Source organism: Onychostruthus taczanowskii, unplaced genomic scaffold, assembly GCF_017590055.1.
Source record: "Onychostruthus taczanowskii isolate IOZ18803 unplaced genomic scaffold, ASM1759005v1 scaffold180, whole genome shotgun sequence".
Lineage (NCBI taxonomy): Eukaryota > Metazoa > Chordata > Aves > Passeriformes > Passeridae > Onychostruthus > Onychostruthus taczanowskii.
The window spans coordinates 384,586-406,479 of NW_024499018.1; the positions used below are offsets into that span (position 1 = coordinate 384,586).

Here is a 21,894-nt window from a genome sequence, read left to right on the forward strand (position 1 = left end):
AATGTTACCATTGTAGTATAGCAGGATGCTCTAAGTTGGGTAAAACTGCTCAAACTATGTCTTGTTAGCAACAGTTATCAGAGGTGGGTGTCACACTGCTTCTGATGTTGAAGAATGCTGAGACCAGCCCGACTCAACTCTTCAAAGTTAAACATCCTGAGGATGTGAAAAACAATATTTCCTGAGAGAAACTGGCACTGATGAGGATGTGGCCGAGTTCCTGAGAAAGGAACCCATAAATGACAATGCAGATAACTGAAGTAAAGCTGCTGAGCTAAAGGCTAATGAGCTGACACAGGCAACCTAGAAACACCTGGCTGACAATCACTTTATCTAGGTGGTTTGTATACTGTAAGAGTTCAGTCCCACTTTTTAATGGACACACTTCTGACACATCCCTTCCCTTTCCAGAGTGAGGGTATGAAGATTTCTTCCTTGAGTAGGAACACTCCTCAAGGTTACTTCCCCATGAAAATTTTCATGCCATTAACATAGAGGAGTTTCTTAAATATGCAATTTTTCTGCATAGACCAGAATTTCTGGTTTCCAACTGCTAAATTAGTGACTATAACATAAGTAATATTGAAGGCTCTCTGAATTGGATTTAGGACCAGTACTAGAATAAAATTGTCCCAATTTTCTTGCTGTCTCATGTATTTATCTATTTGCAAACACATTCAGAGCCTGTGTGTAGGGTAGGCAAGAGAAACTATTTTAGATTTAATCATTCACTTAGTCTGGAGTACTAGAGAAAGGAACTAAAGACATGGGAGTTGCCCATAACCTTCCTCTTCAGTTGATGATCTCTCCATTTGGAAATATCCATCCAATAGTCACTTCTCCAGGTTTACATATTTCTTTCAATGCGGAGTTGGAATGTGAAAAAAAAAAATTAATCCACTTATCGTCAACAAAAAAAGAAGTATGATCTTCGGTGTATAGAAAATATGGAATGGAATGGAAGGCAAGTTAGCCGCTTAAATGCAATGTGAACGAGCGGCGCGAGTGGTTGGTAAGGCAAGCCAGGGGGCAGGATACATGGTCAAGGCAATTGGAGAAGAGACTCCTACTTTTCTTCGTATTCCTAATAGGGTCTGGATGTGAGAAGAGGAACTGAGGAGAACAAACGGATTTCATTTACAAGGTTATTGGAAACACAAGTTTCGGAGGTCCATTTTATGACGGCGGCCTCGCTGCAAAACTACACCACCTGACAACCAGCCCCGGACGCGCCGCCATCTTCCCGCTCCGCAGCCCAGTGAGGCTCGTTCTCCCCCGGGCGCCCGTGGGCCGGCCCGGCCTCCCCCGCGAGCCGCAATGGTTTGTCCTGGGGCAGGGCGGACGGGCGGTCAGTGCGCCGTTCGCTTCCGGGTTTGGGTGTGGGCGGGCGCTCTGTGGTTGCTCCTCCCCGCCGGCGCTCTGGCCCGGCGCGGGTGGGCGCTATGCGCAGGCTCGGCCCTTGCCTCAAGATGGCGGCGGTGGCGGATAAACAGAAGCACGAGCACGGCCGGGTGAAGATTGGACACTACATTCTGGGAGATACGCTGGGCGTCGGCACTTTCGGGAAAGTCAAGGGTGAGCGGGGCCGCGGGGCGATCGGCTGCCCGTCAGCTCCGAGCGGGGCTTGCACGGGCTGAGCTGCCGGGCTGGGACTTGCGATCCCGCTGCGGGAAGCGGCGGCTGGGGCAGAAACAGCTTCCTCCTCTGTGCTTGCGGAAACAGCCGCTGGGAGCGAAGTGCTGCCTCTGGTTAGAACAGCACCGGGCGTGTAACCAAAGCAGGGAGTCTAAATCCTCCAGCTTCGTATATTGCATTTTGATGCTCAAGTACGAACTCTCGATGCCCTTGTAAGGAAGGCAAGATTTCTCTCTCTACAGAGAAATAAGCGTAAAAAGACGGGTCTGGGATTGTTTGATTAGTTGGTAACGCAGCTGATGTGCAGATAGGGAAAAACTTCATGTTAATCTTCTTGACCAGTGGTTAGCAAAGTTTGTTGTTTTTTTTTTTTCAGCTCAGATTTAAAAATTTTTCCAGTGCAGGGCTATGCGTGCCGTACGGCTGTTTGAAGGCTAGTAGAAATAAGGTAGAATTTAGACTTCCCCATAGTACCATTCATCTCAGATGGCAGGACTGTGCATTACTTTACACTGTTCCTGCCGCGTTGTTTGTGAGAACTTCAAATATTGGGGCAAGCAAATCAAAAACATCCTTTCTCAAATGAGTAGAGGTAGGCTCAGGCTGTATTCTCAATAGGAGTTGTGGGGAGTTTTTTGGTTTTTTGGGGGGGGGGGGGGGGGGGGGGGGGTTTTTTTTTTTTTTTTTTTTTTTCTTTTTTTTTTTTTTTTTTTGTTAACTTAATAGGTGCTAAAAAACCTCAGCTTTTTTCCCCAGTATAGCTAATCCATTATATGTGCTCTGCACAAGCTCTTTTAGCTATTGATTTGTACTGGAAAAAATTAATAATGTATAGTGGATAGGATGATATTTTGCTCTAGGAAAGCAGTAAAAAAAATTTGGAAAGCACAGCCCTTTGAGTCTCTTTTTCAAGAGAAGCATATAAAGGGACAGCCCCTGCCATTTGGGAGCAGTGATGACCCCCCTCCCCACCCCATCTGGCAGCTGGGGTACCATTTTTTTCTGTGGGAACTTAGTACTTCCTTGAGTAGAGAGAAAAAAAACGTAATGCAGCAGACAAGCACTGGGTTCTCTTTCCTCATGGAAGGACTGCCTGCTTGAGGGGAGGGGACAAAGCTATGTTTGTTCTGTGGTTTTTTTACCCAGCACACTGCAGAAGACCAGGATTGACATACCATCAGTGTTCTAGTACGATCCTAAATTTAGGGGAGCACTGTTGCAGTACTGCTTTTCTTGTCCCCATATGTTGTACTGTGTTACTTTTATCTTGCTTCATCTGTGCTTAATAAAGAACATTTTATCTATGATGCAATGGTTTTCCTCTTGACCACACAGTTTCTTAACTTAATACCAGATCTGCAATTGTTTTCCTGTTTTCATAATTTCCTTCTCTGGTGATACGGTTTCATCAATTGACATAAGGTGAAAAATGTGTGTTCACTTCTTTAAATTCCATTAGCATATACCCTGAGTTCATGTAATGTAGTGGGTCAGGCTAAGTGAATGTTTTATTCTAACAGTGGTGGCAGCCTGGAAAAATAGGACTGGAAAATCAGTGCTTTATTTGGTAATTGTGAAAGCCCTCCTGCTGTCACTTTCAGATGAATTCATGCTGCTCTTAGCTGTCACTGGTGTGATTCTGTCCAGTTTATCATTTTCACCTGGCTGTGCCGCTCTGAAGGAATTCTGAGTGACTTGGTTTACCTGCCTGTGCCTCAGATGGGCAATCACAGAAATACCTGTTCCTAGCCATCATCTAGACAAAGTTAAAATACCACTAAAGTGAAAAGCTGAGGTGGAAGAATACTGAATCTAAACCAATGTATGAGGCACATTCATGTTCAGACTTTAGTAGGATTCAGTGTAAAACATCTATCCCTATTTCCACCAATTTTTTTAGGCACTGCTGATGTTTTCTGCTGAAACTAAATGCAAACTTATTTCCAGATACTTTTTTTTTTTTTTTTAAGTTATCTTTCATAAAAGGAGGAGTACTTGGGCTTGCAGTGGTCCATACTGAGACTACAAGAGCTGTTACTTAAGGCTCTAAATATGCAATAATTGTTCCAGCTCTCTAGAGTGTCAACACTGTTCTGTATAGACTGCAAACCAAGTGGTCTGGGTCAAGGCAGCAATAAGACACCTGGAAATGAACAGTGCAGGTCAGTATGGTATCTGATGTTGTGCAGCAAGATGGCTTTGCACAGCACAAACTATTGTTGTTTAGGGGCTTTTCCCATGTTAGTGAAAACATGTTTAGCTGATACTCTTAAAGACTGCTTCCCTCTGAGCTTTGGATTTGCTTTTTGGCCTACTGTGAATTGTTTCATTAAATACAATTTAACCTTCAGATTATTATTTTTTTTTCTCTGAAAGCTTAATGACTAGTGTATTTCATGAGTATGTTGTATTTGGTCGGCATGGCCTCAAAGTCAGTTTTTTTCCAGCTCAAGAACTGTTGAACAAGATGGAGACTCTTCCTCCTGCACTTCTACAGTTAATAATAAGTCACTGCTGCTTTGAGACTCTGTTGTGGTAATGAAAATCTTGATGCTATGCAAAGCCACAGTGAAGTTTGAAGGCAATTACTATTATCAGAAAAAAAGAAATATAGGAATATACTAGGTCTGTTAAATTATATATATATATATATTTTTTTTTTTGCATAGGTTGTTTTGAAGGACTGATAGCTAGTTCCGGATTAGGAAGTTTTTATCTATAAAACTTCCATCAAGTGGTAATGCAAAATAGGTTTCAGGAAGGTAGCACTGGCTGCTTACGTTTCTAGGTGATGTTATCATCTGGTGTGAAGCTTTCACTTCTATCCTAATGTTGAATTCAAAAGTGTCAGCAGTCCGCTAGCAGTTGGTATCTGCTGTTTTAGGGGTAACAGATACCTTGAACTGTATCCAGGAAAGGCTACTTGTATCTTAAAAAGCTAGATTTGTTATAATTTTAAATTGAATTACAGTAATCCAAATGTTTCTGAAAAATACAGAAATTTAATTTGAAACGTCCAAAACAAGAGAATAGGCTTTTTGGGATCTTTCTGCACTGGCACCACACCATAGTATGTTTTCATTACAATAATTTATTCAGAGCTGGTGGAATTGAAGAAGCAGAAAATCTCCCAGTCAGTGAATAAAATTAAGGCTTGAGGCTCACAGCCTTGAAGGCTGTGACAGCTAGAGTTGGTTTCAGTGAACTGCAAATGTTACTGTTTAATTATTTTGAAAGAAAATTGTTTTGAAAAGCTCTTTTCTTATGTGCCTTGCATATTGAGCATAGATTGTAGCTAATGAGTTACTTTCTAATGTTTTTTTGAGTGCTAATGGAATTCCAGTCTAAGGTAGACTGACAAATCAGAAATGAAACAAAGCGGCTTAAAAATGAAATTTTATAACCCAGTGCATATCAGAACTGTCTATTTATACCTAAGCTTTAGACTTGGTCAAATATGTATGTTACTTACTGTATTAAACACCATCTTAAATATACTTTGTACAGAAAAAGATGATGTGGATTTATGTGTTTGACCAAAAGATTTTTGCTTGGTTTCTAAGAAGTTGTTTCTTGCTAACAAAAACAAATGTTACATTTTAACTTACTGACTAAAGTTGTGAGGGGTTTTTATTGTTGTTTTTTTTTGTTTGTTTGTTTGTTTGTTTTTTTGGGGATGGGGGGGTTTTGTTTTGTTTTGGTTTTGTTTGTTTGGTTTTGGTTTTTTTTCCCCAAATAATCCTGATGTACATCAGTTCCCATTATGGATGGGTAAAGACTTTACAATTAGAATAGTTCCTTTTCTAATTTTTATCATTTTATGGTGATTCTTTACTCCTGAGTGTTTGAATGTAGGTGATATAATTTGACTCTTTTAAACTGCAATCACATTTGAAGAAAATAAAGGGAATGCGATTGCTTTGATTGTAGGTGTGGTCCAAAGCAAATAATTCTCATACATTTCTAGGCACTCACCTGCCACTGCTTTGTGGTCTCTCTAGAACTTGCTATGGATTCCAACTTTGTCCTGCGTTCCTCAGTAGTGGAATATGCCTGCCCAGTACTTTGTTGATTGTGGCCCTTGTTAGGTAATGGCCCCTCTGAATTAGGGGATGTCTCTTCATCCTAGCCAGAGCTCTTTTGTTTTTTCATGTGCTGAACATATCTCAGTGCAGCATTGTGATGGTTCTGGATCTTGGGTAATCCACCGCTTAGTTCCCTATAGGAATTTAGGCTGCTTAATTTTATAGGTGGCTGTCTTCTTGTAAGAAAAAGCGTGCAGATGCTTATTATTGTCTTCTGGCTCTCTGCTAAGAACTTCTCACTTGCATTGGTTTTTAGCTTGATATAGAGGCAGAAGGCAGCGGAAAGGTATTTTGTGCCGGAATGAAATTTACAAATTGATGGGTGTTTGTTTATTCTATCCAGATTATCTGTTGAATGCAGAAAGATTTTTGTGGATCACTGCTGTTTAATCACAGCTTTCCATGGATATGTTTAGATAAAACTTGAAGCTCAGGGCTTATTTAAATTCTCAAGTGAGGGTCGGCACCCAAATGAGTATTGTGTTCAGCACAGTTCAGTTACAAATGTCCGTTCATGTGGATAAGGATGAGCCATGCATGTGTCTGGAGAATCTGGCTTATCTTTGGAAGGTAGAAGTCAGGGTGGCAGATGAATGGTATTATTAAAATCATTGCATGTGGCAGCCATGCAGATAGGGAAGCCTTCTAGTAAAAGAGATACTTAGCTTCTTGGTGTTCCATCTGTGATCGTGTTTTGTGTTTAAGAAAAATATTCTGATGGACTTTGCTGTGACTACTCCCAATAGCACTTGAAAATTTAAGGACTTTAAGAGAGAACTTGCTGTGAAATAGTTTATACTTTTTAGTTCCTCTGTTTAAAGAACAGTGAAATTGTCCTCAGTTTCTTTTCGACTTGTAGGAACACATTAGGTTGCATGTTTGCATTGTTTTTCCTTGTTTCTGTTCTATTTTTTGTGCATTTCTCATTGCATTTGCCACTTATTTAAATAGAATAAAGCTCTGTTGTTAACTGCACAGAATGTGGAGCTGTCAGACAGCTCCAAGGACAGATACATTTTTATAAGTAAGCTGATCAGTACTTACACTCGTAATTCAGAGCAATTGCTGAAGCAGGCTTCTTGAGGGAGTGATAGGAGTGATCCTTGCAGATGAAGTAGAAGAGGTACAGGAAAACATGTTTGAGTGCATTGCCAAGCAAGCCAAAAGCTTGGAGTGACTTACACAGTGAGTGGGAATGCTCTCTCTAATTAGCAAGGATAACAGGGTTTGGAGGTATGCTTTGCTTTTTGGGTGGTTTTTTTGGTTTGTTTGGTTTTTTTTTTTCCCTCTTTTTTTAAAGCAGTATTGCAAAAAATGTTATGCTGCAAGATTCTGTTGGTTAGGTTTAAGGAATTTCTTACATGTATGCATCTTCTAATGATAAAATTGTGGGAGAAATTGGAGTAGGGCTGAAGAAATTCCCTATCATCTGGTTTTCAACCTCCCCAAAGATAATGGGGATATGTGGAATGCTAGTGTCTTAACTTGGCTACATTCAAAAAGGAGAAATAATGTCTTAACTGAGCAATTGAAAACCTTGACTAAATACTTCCTTGTTTCTTGCAGTTGGAAAACATGAGCTAACTGGGCATAAAGTTGCTGTGAAGATCCTGAATCGACAGAAGATTCGCAGCCTTGATGTTGTAGGCAAAATCCGCAGGGAGATTCAGAACCTCAAACTCTTCAGGCATCCTCATATAATTAAGCTGTAAGTTTTGCTTACTGTAATCAAATTATTTAGGCAGTAATCTCTTTTTGCTCTCACTGGTCTAGAATGCATTTAAAGTATTAAAGTATAATACTACAAACAGTAGTATTATACTACAAACAGTAGTATTACTTGTTACAGGTATATAAGTATACTTATCTTCTCAGAGAAATAACCAGCTTCAAAGTGTGCAGCTGAGCCCTCTGTAATGTGTTTTTACCAAGCTGGGCTTTATTGCAGGCTGGAGAGTTTCCATTAGATCTTTGCTTAGACATTCTTTGGACAGGTGTATGAAAGAGTGTCATGATAGATACTTATGGTAGCAGTCATCTCTGAGTTTAGTGGCTACTTCATTTTACTTTTTCTGTTTATGTTTGTTCTTTTTTTGTCCTGTTTGGAAAATGAGTTACTAAGAACAAGAGTGTAAAGGTCATTTCTATAGCAAGTTTATTGTATCTTTTCAAAGTGTTTTTAGTGATGTGCTGGTCATTGATATATGTTTTTTCAGTGTAGATGGTGCTCCGCAAGATTTTTCTGAATAAAGGATGTAAAATTTGATAAATCTGATTGCTGTTTCAGAAATCTTCAGTGTAGTGGCTATCCTTTGTGTAAATGTGGTATTTAAAATGTGCCTGATTACATCTCTTAGTTGATCAATAGCTCGTCAGTGGATTTCAAAGTAAAGCTGTGTCCCAGAGTAGACCCCTCATGTCTCATCTGTGGTAATAAATTATAAGTAACATTGATTTTCCTTGACTCTAATTTCCTGTTAAAATAATCTGCTCTTTCATAGTGTGGGTGACTTCCACTGTCTTAGTCATAATGTGGGCGGTTGTTTTATTGGTAGAATTTTGTCTAAAGACCCCACTGCCACTGGCAGATGCCCTGTTTCTGCACTCCCTTTAATTCAGCAACAGCTGTTACACTGAAGCTAAATTACTTTGTGTAAGGTCAACTCACCCACTTCTTCAGAAGGCTAGTTTTCAGAAGGCTGTTAAGCTGATTTGTCAGCAAAATTGCTTCTGCTTTTAGTTAATCTGTGAATGGGTCCAAAGGGCATACCTATTGCCAGAGCAGAAGAGGAAGTGTCAGTGCAACTAGTGACATACCAGGGTGAAAGAGGAATGTGTGCTTGTGGTGTTGCTAAACTGAAGACAGTTTAGCAGATTTGAGATGACAGTTTCTTTCTCAGGGAAAATTTTTTCTTTTGCATGTGGAATGCTGTAAAGAGAACAGATGAAACAATTTTTAGGTAAGGATATTAGAAAAAATCAAAATCTCTTAAATTTTGATTTTGTCCTTAAACTTGTTATTTCAAAGCTATGTTTTTAAAATATAATAGAAATAGAATGATAAAAATATAACAACCACAGATCAATACTCTTAAATATTAATATTCATCATTATTAAGAGGAATTTTTTCCTAGTCTCGAAGTACACTTTTTCATTTATGGCAAGTTAATTTTTTTGCATGTTAATGTTGAAAACTGTGTATTTTTGCAATACTAGTCCTTTTGAAATCCCTTTTCACTGCATCAGGCTGTTGATGAGGCAGCACTGTCTTATACAGTCTTACAGTCTTAAACACTATTAAAGAAATCACTTGTTCCTCTGAAAGAGCAAGGACTGATATTGCTGGTAGGGATTACAAATTCTCTGCTAGTTTTTGCACTGGTGGTATCACACAGTGAAAGGAGAGTAAAAAGCTTCTGAAAAATATTGTCATTCCAGTAGCTGTAGATGGTCTGATAACTATTTTAAAGTATATTTTTATCTGATTATTTGTATGACTTCAGCTTTAACTAAGTGTAACTAGTGCTTTACTGAGTGTATAGACTAATAGATACCTTCTCTTATCAGGTACCAGGTCATCAGTACACCCACTGACATTTTCATGGTGATGGAATATGTTTCAGGAGGAGAACTGTTCGATTATATCTGTAAAAATGGAAGGGTAAGAAGTAGTTCAGCTCTGCAAATCAGTGACTTGCATTCTGTTATTGCATTTGCAACATTCCTATGTCACTCTACACTGAGGGGATAGACTTTTGGGTATCTTTTTGGGCATCTTTGACAGAATGATACAATAAAAAGTTTTAATTTCTCAAAAGAATATTATGATTTGTGTAGCACAGGATTTATGATTAGAGTGGCACAGGATTTCTATGAGCAGAATGAATATACTATAATTTATAAGTAGTGTAGTACAGAATTTTTACACAACCTAACTTGGGATATCTGTTCACCTAGGCCCTCTGTAGATCTGGTCAAATCTTAACACATATTTTGCTGTATCCGTTTAACAATCACAGTCTAGCCTTGAAAGTAATAGGGATGAGCACAAGTCACTCCATCTCAGAGGAAGCTGGAGGTGTCTGTGGCCGCTGAGAAGTCCCAGGTTTCATTCCCATTAGTACTCATAACTGATGCTAAAGACATCAAACTCTGGCTGCTCTTGCAATTCTGTATGCCATGACAATCATCCATGGTTCTGTGCCTGAGAACTAAAGGCTGATAAAGCAGCAGATAATCAGCCTGGCACCCAGGAATCTTGAGGCTGGTAGGGAGGGGGAGAAGAAAACTGGTTTGTTTATTTGCTTCACAGGACCCCCAGAGCCTGGTAATGAGGCGGAGGACATGAACACATGACTTGCGTGGTCACAGAATGGCTGCTTGCCTCACTAAGTGGTGTTAATTAAGTTAACCACAATATCATGGGCTGGGAGCAAGGGGTGCTGGTAACACCTTGTTAAATGTGGATGTGTTTTCTTGTATTCAGTTTCAATTTGGCTGCTATCAATTAAAATATATTTTATGACTCTGGGTTGTCTTTTTTTTTTGAAAGTACAAATGTTTATATGTTAACACATTCCAGATCTTTATGCGTGACTTTGTCATAGCATTTTTCCTTTCTACTAATCTGTTAATTTACAGTGGCTGGGAATAAACCAGATGAATATATACCCAGTTGGAGTAGCTGAAAACTGTTTCTTTAGTATATTCCATTATTAGAAAGCTACCATTGTCCCCTTATTACTGTCTTCTACTGGTAGAACAGCTTGTGTGAAAGATCTGAAGTCCCTTTTTACAGACTAGATATATAGGATTCTTCAGTTGCTGGGACAAACTGATATGGATTATGGGTCTTTGTAGGAAATGTCCACCTAAGTCTGCTGTTTGGGACTAGCTGCTGATAGCATAAATAGTATCTGAAATATATAATTTCTGTGCTGCATTTCAGCAGTTTTGGCCAGCTTAAATCTTGCACTGTGCTTAAATAAACTGATAATTCCAGTTATACAAAGCTAAATGTTTGAGTGCTAATGTTTCTAGTTAGTGAGTAGGTAACAACTGCCAAACCCAATTTCAAAAGTGTCATTAAGAACTTTCAGTAACTTTATGAGCAAGTGGGTATGCTTTGTTTGGGTCACTTTAGAGCTGTGGTACAAACAAAATGACTTAAGAGATGAAGCTGCTTGCTACAAGTTCTGATAATCTGCTTTATAAAGTATCAGATGATAAGTATAATTGATAAGTTTAGGTCATAGGAAAGTTTCCTCTGGCTAGTAAAAATTAAAAACAAGTTAACTTCCACTGTCTCTTAATTATTTAAAATCTTCGTCTGTTTTAGCTTGATGAGAAGGAAAGTAGGCGTCTGTTTCAGCAAATCCTTTCTGGTGTGGATTACTGTCACAGGCACATGGTAGTACATAGAGATCTGAAGCCTGAAAATGTGCTTCTTGATGCACACATGAATGCCAAAATAGCTGACTTTGGTAAGTATTGCTTTATTTTTCTATCTGATTGCATTTCTGGTGTTAGATCCTGTTAATAACAATAAGAAATATTAAACAAAGTGTGTGTACTTTAATATCATGGTGGTGGGATACAACAGAAGAATATGAAGAAAATAGATGTAAAGCAAAATAATGTTCTTGCATATTTATTGAACTTGTTTTCCTCTACAGCTTTCTTGCTTTCTCTTGAGGTATTTTCTGTGACTGGCTGAAATTGTGAACTGATTAGTTTGGTTTCACTTAAGAATATTTTTTTCTAAAATGCTAAGTAGACTTAGTTTGTGACCTTTCTTCTTCAAAACTCACTCCTTTTCTGTTTCACCATCCATAAAATTTAGATGCTTAGCTCTCATGGAAGAAGAGTGCATGGCGGTTCATCTTTAAGAAACTACAATGCTATAGAAAAAGACTAGAAAATATAGAAATATATAATAAAATAAATAAATATATAAACGTATAAATATATTAAAAAAATATATATATATAAATATACAAACATATATATATATTTAAAAATAAAATATAAAAAAATACTAGTCCTGCTGATTTTTTATGCCAGCTGTTCATGATGCAGCTGCAGAGAGGCATTGAAGCTAGGTCTTGGAACCATCTGAGTCAGGAAACCTCACCACATAAGAATAGTAAGGTATCCATACTGCTGTGTCATGACTATATCTGTCTTGCAGATATAGTGGATAATACCTGCTTATGTAAGACTCCGGTGAAAGGTGTTCGGTAATGCTGAGTATGTGAAGTATGTTTTAAAAGTATGGTGTTCAACTGTGTGGGCCCTGGGAATCATATTGGTTTCTTAGGTGAAGAAAATTATTTGGGTGAAATGGCTCACATGGTAAAGAAATGAATTACAGTAACTTGAAAAAATGTCTTCCTGTAATGTAGCGTCAGCAAAACTGTGGCACTTATTTTTTCCATGAGTGGTGTAACAAGAGCTTAATAAAGCTTAAACAAGAGCTTAATAAAAGCTTTTGTATGTTAGAATATGAAAGCTAGACAAGCTGTACTCTTTCCCTGCCACATTCTCTGCTGACCCATAAAAGGGCATAATTCCTTCTTGGAAACTGAGTTCTTTGGCTTATGGTAGTCTTGATCATGCAGCCTCACTGAGGAAACTAGAAGAAATTTTTTACAGCTGTTAGTCTATACTGAGTGCTGGTAAGTGCAGTTGGCCTGGTTCTAAAGCATGCTTCCATTGCTTACAGAGTATCTGAAAAGCAAACTACTAAACTGCAGAGATGCAGGAACCAGGTGCAGAGTGTAGGGGTGTAAACTGTAGTAAAGTCATGTTTACTCATCAGTTCCCTTCTTCTCTGTAACCTATGGTAGCATTTCCCACTTTGGCATTTTAGAAGCCAAAATGGGAATTTTAGTACTTTCTTGTTAATGACCAAAATCCTATCTTGCTATACTGCTTCATCTTCCTTAGACCAACTTTGTTCTCTGTCATGCGTGTGATTTAACTGTTCTAGTCTAGGAATGAATATGTTCTCAAATATCCCTAGGCTGCAGGCAGTAATGGGTTGATGTTACTCAGATTTCTGATAAAATACATGGAGGATTTTGTGGCATGCTCATTTAAAAATTGCATAATTCCAAACAATACTATTACTTAACTGGAGTAAATTTGTTAATTTTCTAATTTGATTCACTAGTGGTTTGTTCTAGGTGGTATATGTAGTGTGAAATAATTTTGCTCCCTGAATTTTTAGTAGTTACTCTTATACACTTCCAGGTCTATCAAATATGATGTCAGATGGAGAATTTTTAAGAACAAGCTGTGGTTCCCCTAACTATGCTGCACCAGAAGTAATTTCTGGAAGGTAGTTTCTTTTATATTGGATACATGTATGCATGTACTTCAGTCATGTTGCTGCTTGATTTTAAAGGGTACACAACTAGTTCAGTTGACAAGCTTGATGCTGAGAAACTGAGGGCTGTTAGTGGTACTGATAATTTTTAAAATGTTTAAAGCTTCTGTGAACTAGCTTTGAATAGTTCCTGCAAGGTAGAGGTGATGTCTAATGCCCCAAATGCATTGTGTACACTCTGCCTGAATTGCTTTAAAAATCTCCTGTACAGCTCAGGTCTTGGAAGCTGAGGTGCAGAGTCACAGGCAGAGTCTGCTGTGAAGTTGAGTATCATGCTGTAGAGTAGATACTCATTTTGGAGGTAACTTCCTGTTTTGTAAACCATGATTGTCAAATCTGCTGTCAGCTACCTACCCTAATATTTATTACCTCTTGTTGATTGGAGGCCAGATGTCTCTTTTACTCTGGCAGGGGCACAGAATACGTTTCATGTTCTGCTATATGGACTTGTCTTAAACTTGTCAGCCACAATTTGGGGGATAACTGATTTTTCAGAGATTCCTCTAAAACATTGATAACAATATATAACGTGGGCTTTCTTAGCAGTAGATACATGTTTCTTTCAGTTTGCCATTGTGTGAAATTGCAATATGGATTATTGTTACACATTAGAGAGGAAAAACTACTTGTGCCCTGTTATATATTAGAAGGGGAAGAATACTGAAGTTCAAGGGAGGCACAGAATAGAACTGAAATGGTATAGCGCTTGCAAAATCAGTTGTCCTGAGTTCACGTGCTTTTAATTACTGTGAGACAGTGGAAAAATGACAGAAAACATATTTAAATGTATTAAACACAAGTCACTAATAATTTTTTTTTGTCACAGGTTATATGCAGGTCCAGAAGTAGATATTTGGAGCAGTGGGGTTATTCTCTATGCTTTGTTATGCGGAACACTTCCATTTGATGATGATCATGTGCCAACCCTTTTTAAGAAGATATGTGATGGTATCTTTTATACCCCTCAGTACCTGAATCCATCTGTAATTAGTCTTTTGAAGCACATGCTACAAGTGGATCCAATGAAAAGAGCAACAATCAGAGACATTAGGTAAAACACTTGCTGATGTCTGATCACAAGATGCTGAAACTACAATAGCACAAATATGCAGAACAAAGAAGTTATTCATACAGCTTGTTGATGTCTTCTAGACTGAGATGAAAAATTCAGCTTGTGATGGCTTGGTTTTAGGTCTGATAGTGCTGATCTGTAGTAGACAATGAAGTATCTATTGGAGATCATAGTAAAACAAATTATTTACATTATATGTGGAAATTCTGAGACACTTTAGGTTTAAGACTGCCACAGCAAAGCTGTTTACTTGCATAATGGTTTGCAAAAATTACACTGTATAGACTTCTCTGGGAGAAGAAAATTGTCTTTGCTGTTAGGAACCAGTGCTCTCTACTGTAAATGTCTCTTTAATCTGATAACTACTGCTTTTATTAATATTTCTTCAGGCTCTGAAAAGTTATTTGTTAAGACTGTGAATGGCACATGTAAGGCAACAATTTGTAGCTTCAAAGCACTGGCATGAATTTGTATATGAATGGTAATTACTTCACCAAGTACTGATAAGTTAAAATTTGTAGGTAGAGAGGCATCATGGGCTTCAGATTCCAAGAGGTAATTCTGGAGAAGTTGATTGTATTGACAAATGTGCGCTGGATCGAATTAAAAAAGAGGTAGCTGAGAGAAATGCACTTTATGCAGCAGCTTAATTTTCTTTGCAAGAAACTCTAAGGAAAGAATGCTGCTGAACTACGATAGTGAAAATGCTGCTTCTTTCAGGGTTAGAAGTTAGGAAACGAACAACCTCAGTTGTGTTAAATAAATTGTGTGTGGAAAAGAAGTGGTGTGATACAGATGTTGAAAAACTTTGGTTACAGAACACGGATGGAATTTGAATCTGAAACAGCTCTGTCCCATTCCCATATGACATGTCATCTCACAGTTCAAAGGACAAACTGAGTTTAATTGAATATCTTAATTCTCCTAGGGGTTGTATGTAAGTGCGTGCAAGGGGAAAGGCCTGGTGCCATGAACAGTAACAATATTCCTCTGGGTTCAGTCATCCCAGCTATGGCTGAGCCTTTGTTGTGATATGGGAGAATATTCTTCTGCTTCCAAATTAATTTTTCTGATTAAACTGTATTTTGCTCTGCACATTTGTGCTGAGGCACACTAAGCTCTACACTGAGTAGAGCTTAGTGCATTGTGCTGGTTTGGGCTGGAATAGAGTTGGATTTTTTCACAGTGACTGCTTTGAATTTGTACTGAAAATAGTCTTGGTAACAGGTGGATGTTGTAGTTACTGCTGAGCAGGGCTTGAACAGAGCCAAAGTCTTTTCTGCTTCTTACACAGTCCTATCAGAGCAGGCTGGGGGTGCACAAGAATTGTAAGGGGCCTCTGCTGGAGCAGCTGACCCCAACTGAGCACAGGCATATCCCATACATATGGGGTCACACTCTGCAGCAAACATTAGAGGAAGGCTGATGGGGCTGGTCTGCTGGTCATCAGACATTTTGTGATGAGCATTTTTTTTATCTGCATTACTCATCTTTCTTGGGTTTCCTTGCCACCTCTCTTGTGCTTTTGGATATTTTTTTTGCTTAGAAATTTTTAAACAAAATTCTAATTATCGAACTGTTTTTATCTCAACCCTCAAGTTTTTTACACTTTTACTCTTCTGATTCTGCCCCTCATCTCACTGGAGAGGACCAAGCAAGTGGTTGTGTGGTGCTTAGTTGCTGGCAGGGGTTAAACCATAGCAGTCCTGTTTGATACCCAGTGTGGGGCTTGAAAGTGTTGAGATAAAGACAGATTTGAACAGAGCATATTAGATAAAATAATTATAAATTCTATCTGTATAATAGTTTGTCAGAATATTGATTTTTCTGTCCTCAATAGTGATTCATCTGATCTCTTCCATGTTCAATTTTTTGCTGTACATGTTGAAGATTTGGGTTTTTTTTGCAATTTGCTGTGCTATGTAGCGCTTAGTGACATTTTTTTGGGGGGAGGGGGGGTTGGGTTTTTAGGACATTGGCCTTGAGCTTAATCTGGTATTTGGGCTCTGTACTGAAGCTGTGACTGTCCTTTGAGTACCATCTCAGGGAGACCATTAACAATTACATATCTTTGTCCAAGATTTTTTTTCTGTGGAGCAAATACAGAATGGCACGTTCACTACATTCTTCTGTGATGTTTTCTCCCTCATTGCCATAACTTCAGTATCTTGAACATGCTTTGGCTGGATATTTCTGCTGGTATTTCTTAGGAGCGTAGTTTAGACTTTTTGGAAGACTAACAAGATATTTTGGAACATCTCCTAGGCCTCATAGCAGTGTGGTTGTGGGTGGTAAGGCACATGGGAGAAAATGTGCAGATAGGACAAGATAGAAATGACATTTTATCGTGAAGTGATAGAATGTTTGAAAGAAAGATGCTGTTGCAAGGAGACCTGGCTTATTAACACCATGCTGGGACCTGGCCTGCTGCTATTGAACACTGCTCAATACTTATCAAGGAGAAGAGGGGATTTCTGGGTCTGAAAACATATTAACAGACACTTCAGCTAAGAGAGAAACCCAGCTTTCAACTGTATCACTTACTCCTATAACTAAAAATAAACAACCAAAGAAAAAGTTATCTCATTTGGTCAGGATTGAAGAAGCTTCTAGGAGGGAACAGGAGAGGGAATCAGAAGGATCAGCTCTTTCTGCAGCAAAACAGTCACAAGAACAGGAGGAGGAAGTACTGAAATGTTAAATGAGAAAGTAACCACCTGATTCCTATCCCTAAGCAATTTGTTAGATAACAAAAACATTTTTTCAGTTTCCTGCAAAATGTCTAGTAAAATCTTGTTCAGGCAGTGATTACTTTAGGTACTGTTTTATTGTCTGTGCTACAAGGGGTCTTGGACTGGCAACCATTATTCTTTCTTCCAGCACAGACTAAAATTCACTTTATATTTTAAAGGAATTTCCTGCTATAAATGTTTTCTTTACTTACATATACTCAGAATTTTTTATTTTTGAATTTAGGGAACATGAGTGGTTTAAGCAGGATCTTCCAAAATACTTGTTTCCTGAAGATCCATCATATAGCTCTACCATGATTGATGATGAAGCCTTAAAAGAAGTGTGTGAGAAGTTTGAATGCACGGAAGAGGAAGTGCTAAGTTGTCTGTACAGCCGAAATCATCAGGACCCTCTAGCTGTTGCTTATCACCTCATTATAGATAACAGAAGAATAATGAACGAGGCCAAAGACTTCTACTTGGCCACAAGTCCACCGGATTCTTTTCTGGATGATCATCACCTGTCTCGCCCTCACCCTGAACGAGTGCCATTTTTAGTAGCTGAAGCACCACGTCCTCGCCACACCCTTGATGAGCTGAATCCACAGAAGTCAAAACACCAAGGTGTAAGACGGGCTAAATGGCACTTGGGAATACGGAGTCAGAGTCGACCAAATGATATCATGGCTGAAGTTTGTAGAGCAATTAAACAACTGGATTATGAATGGAAGGTAACAAAATAGAGGACCTTTACAGCAAACAGCAGTGCACTTTAGTTTGAGCTCTGTAGTTACATAGCCCAGACATCTGAAACTCTTCGTATTCTGGCATTAATCTCATGTGCCTGTGCTGTCTGTGTTTGCTGTGCCAGAAGGGTTTTGGGGAGAGAATGTACGTGCGGACAGGAAAAAAAAGGCTAAAATTTTCTCTTGGGGCTGCAGGAATATATTTCTCTTGGCTAAAAAAAAAACCCCAATAACCCTCAAATCCAACAGGTAATGAAGTCTGAAATCACTTGATAAATACTATTGAGTTGAAAGGACAAAAGCAATATGCAGTGATTGTCAAGTGGTTCTGGTTAACTGACTCAAATCTCTTTCATGCTAGGTTGTAAATCCATATTATCTGCGTGTTCGGAGGAAGAATCCAGTAACAAGTGCATATTCCAAAATGAGTCTCCAGTTGTATCAGGTGGACAGCAGAACATACTTACTGGACTTCCGTAGTATTGATGGTATGTGAAGAACTACTGAAGTTAATTGAGTTGTAGGGGAAATCATTCTACTTGCAAGCATGTATTTATTTACTTATTTAGAAGTGAAGTGTTGCCCTTTTTTTATTTTAAATCTAACCTGTATTAGTGTTTCCTTATTCCTTCCTGGATTAGTGTCCCAGTGACACGTGCTTAGCTGCTGCATCCCATTTACTTTTTTGCTATATCAGCTCCTGAGGAGCTCCATTTTTTGTCTGCATCAGAACTAATACCAGTAGTGCAAAAGGGGACAGGATTGTTGGAGGTGAAATTGGGACCAACTTAAGCTGACTTTGGAGCCTCACCCCAAATATAAACATTAATTTAGATTTGAAGTAAGCATGTGAACAGTGTTTTCTAGTGAAGATAAATGTGACATCTAGGCATTTACATTTGACTTGGACTGTACCTCACTGTACTGGGTCTGACTGAGATGGAATTAATTTTCTTCCTAGCAGCCTACGTGGTGCTGTTTTGGATCTGTGACAAAAACAGTATTGATAACACACTGCTGCTGAGTGTTGCTCGGCAGCACTGGCATAGTATCCAGCCTTTCTTTTTCCACACTGCTGTGTTGGGAGGGGAGCAACAGCTCTGCAGAGCTGAGCCATAGTGATCAAAGGGATGGATGCTCAATGCTGTATTATGTTATGCCTAGCAAAGAGTGGGGAAGGTAACCTTGAGACTGGTTGGGCATCAGTCTGCTTTGGAGATAGTGAGTGGTTGTCTTTGCATCACCTTCCCCCCTGCCCCAACACCTTGCTTAAAATTGTTTATTTGCCCTTCCAATGTTCTTTCCCTTTGTGCTGAGAGAGCAGCTGCGAGGCAGTTAACCCACCAGTTCTACTAGTAGGTAAAATTTGAGGTAGGAATTTTATGCTTGCAGGAACTAAAATCTTGAAAGGTTTAACCTGTACAAAAATATATTTTATGGAGTGACAGTAATACAGCCTGGTTAGGTGAAGTGAGCATAGGAGCTAATAGAGACTGAACACTTGTTTATGGGCATAGTAGGCTAAAAGAAAATGACTACAGCCACTGATGTAGATGACGTACCTAGGAAAACATTGCATGGAAAAAAAGAATTTTTTTTTTTGCAGCTGTGGGAGGGCAGCCTGCTACAATCCTGGTTTCCACTTTTGAGGAAATACAACCCAAGGGCACAGATTTGTTGTATCTCTTCCAATAGTTAAACTGATTTGACATTCCTTCTCTCTGCCATGGTTAATGGTTCTTTGTTCCTCTTAACAATTTGTAAATTTAAGTAGCTTTGTGTGAACAAGAGATACTGCCTTTTCACCGATTTCTCCTGGAAGAATTTTTCAGGAGCCAGCTTAGAGCCAAGTTAATGTTCAGTATTTAAAATAAGAATAGAGATACTTCATCAGAACACTACTATTAATATGTAACTATTTTCTCTTTATACTGAAGGTAAAGTTAAGTTGCTGCAGCCTAAATATACAGTCTATGGTAAAAAACTTTCAAAAGAGAAGAATAAATGAATACAGATGCTAACAAGTGTAATGTTGTAATGAATTATCATAAAATACAAATAATAACAGTATGTAAATACCCAAAAGAGGACAAAAATAGAATAAAGTGGATTGTAGGAAAAACATCTACAAACTGCTATTGAACTTAATCTTATGATGCTGACCTGTTTTTGTTTTGAGTAACCTAAATTGAACAATTGGCTGCTGAAAATCAGTTAATGAAAAATACAGTTAGAATTAGTCTGAACTTTATGTAAACAGTCTTGAAATATAGTTCAGAGCACAGAAAGAATTAGCATAAGAACACTTGCTGTTGTGCTACTATGCATACAAGCTTTTATTTTGTATCAAATGCTGTTTGCAAAAGCTGTTCATTTATTAATCAAGATTTTAAAAGACAAGATTTTGAAGTGTGAGAAGGGGAAGATATTTGTTCTTCTCAGAACTGATTTGATACTGGTACCAAATTTTCCTCTTCTCTTCCCTTGTTCCAGATGAAATTGCTGAAGCGAAGTCTGGGACTGCTACTCCACAGAGATCAGGTTCTGTGAGCAACTATAAATCTTGCCAAAAAGATTCAGATGCTGATGCTCAAGGAAAATCTGCAGATACATCCCTTACCTCATCAGTGAACTCTTCGCTTGACTCTTCCACAGCTGACGTAACTCCAAGACCAGGGAGTCATACGATTGAGTTTTTTGAGATGTGTGCAAATCTTATTAAAATACTTGCACAGTAATTTTGAAGATGGGCTTATTTCTTTTAGAGCAATAAGCATGCCTAAGTCATAGTCAGATGCTTCCAATTATAATCAAGTGAAATTAACTAAGGCGCTGAAAAAGCTAGCCACATAATGCAATTTGCATGGGGATTAAAATTATTATGGGCAGTTAACGCGTATTGTTTTGAAGCTGGAGTGAATTCTGATTGCCTGCTGTCCAATAGTATAACACAGGTACAGGAAATAACATGCCCTTTGGGTAGTGTTTGTAACATTTTACCTTGAGTGCAAAATAGGCTGCCTATAACATTTAAGCTAGATGGATCTCCTTGTTTTTTTATCTAGTTACACATGTATCTGATGCACTGTAAGTTAACATACACGTACTAGTTCTGTAATCTCAGTATGACTTGGTCACCTTCTGCAGTTGTGACTCACACCTATCAGCATTTCCTAACAGATGTTAATGTGTTAAAACTGCTATGTTTCTTCCCCCTTATTTGATTAAACAACAATAAAGAATGCTGTGATGTGTTACAATGTACTACTTTTAACAAAAAGTGTTATTAAAGGCATGCAAAGCTGGCCAGTTGGAAATGTGTAGGTGCTCTGTAATGAATTGAGGGTTAACATTCTGTGGACAGTGAGTAGAATGATTGAGTCCATAACAGTGGCAGGAGACTTAATGCTGAGAAGATGTGGCATCCCTTGGCCAAACCAAAATGTTGCTTTTTGGAGAAACTGTGAGGAAGCTCCTCCTTGTCTGTACATGTTATCTTGGTGTGGTGGCAGCCTAGCAGCTCCCCATTGCTACTGCAGACCAATGTTCTTTTCCATAGAAACATGTCCCTGTAGTTCAGAGCAGAGCCTGAAGGCTGTTTCATGCTTTTCCAGAATCTGAAATTTACAGGTTTTTAACATATATGTTCATGTTTTGATACAGCTGGTTATGACACTAACTTATAATATACTATATAGTATTCAGTATGAGGTGAAAACAACATACACAGGTTCCTAATTTTTCCCAGGTGACCTCTGTAGGAAACTTAACTATTTAATTGAATTAAACGGTCTAACTTTTCAATTGAGCATTGAAAACTGATCATGACAACTTGAGTGCTAGAATTTTTAACTAGATTGTAATTACCCATAATAAAAGTCCTTCTGCATTTATGGTTTTTGTAGCATTTCAGGAAAAAACCTGAACTTCATATGTTAAAATCATAGGTAGTACTTGCATGAAAACCTTCAGTCTCTTTGAATTGGATATAATTAGCCATGGTTCCATTTTCATCTGGCACTTAGTAGCTCTAAACAGTCATAAAGTACTTAGTTTTGCATTCAAGTCTTAATGCTTGCTTCAAAATAATATTCATGACCTACATAGTTTCAAAGGTTGCTTCCCCCGGAAGAGGCTGGAACTCCAGGCATTACTATGAGCAGTGAAACCTGGACTCTTCACATGGATGGAAATTCTTGCCAATGGCTGAGATTTTATCCATGGGAAACTGCT

At 38.5% G+C, this 21,894-nt stretch overlaps 1 protein-coding gene across 1 annotated transcript; it reads left to right on the forward strand.

Annotated features, from left to right (window-relative positions):
- The first annotated feature begins 1,367 nt into the window (after positions 1-1,367).
- PRKAA1 (protein kinase AMP-activated catalytic subunit alpha 1) lies at positions 1,368-20,966 on the forward strand. The gene is made up of 9 exons (XM_041400998.1): positions 1,368-1,575; positions 7,287-7,428; positions 9,289-9,382; positions 11,060-11,204; positions 12,976-13,063; positions 13,938-14,162; positions 17,160-17,646; positions 18,023-18,149; positions 20,155-20,966. Exons 1-9 carry the CDS (start codon positions 1,443-1,445, stop codon positions 20,397-20,399), a joined length of 1,686 nt encoding a protein of 561 aa, XP_041256932.1. The 5' UTR covers positions 1,368-1,442; the 3' UTR covers positions 20,400-20,966.
- The last annotated feature ends 928 nt before the right edge of the window (positions 20,967-21,894 follow it).

Bases quoted from the DNA above. Each gene is read 5' to 3' on its own strand.
- PRKAA1 (XM_041400998.1), top strand. From the start codon at position 1,443: ATGCGCAGGCTCGGCCCTTGCCTCAAGATGGCGGCGGTGGCGGATAAA. The intron at 9,383-11,059 runs GTAAGAAGTAGT...CGTCTGTTTTAG, and splicing joins ATATCTGTAAAAATGGAAGG to CTTGATGAGAAGGAAAGTAG. The intron at 14,163-17,159 runs GTAAAACACTTG...TTTTGAATTTAG, and splicing joins GCAACAATCAGAGACATTAG to GGAACATGAGTGGTTTAAGC.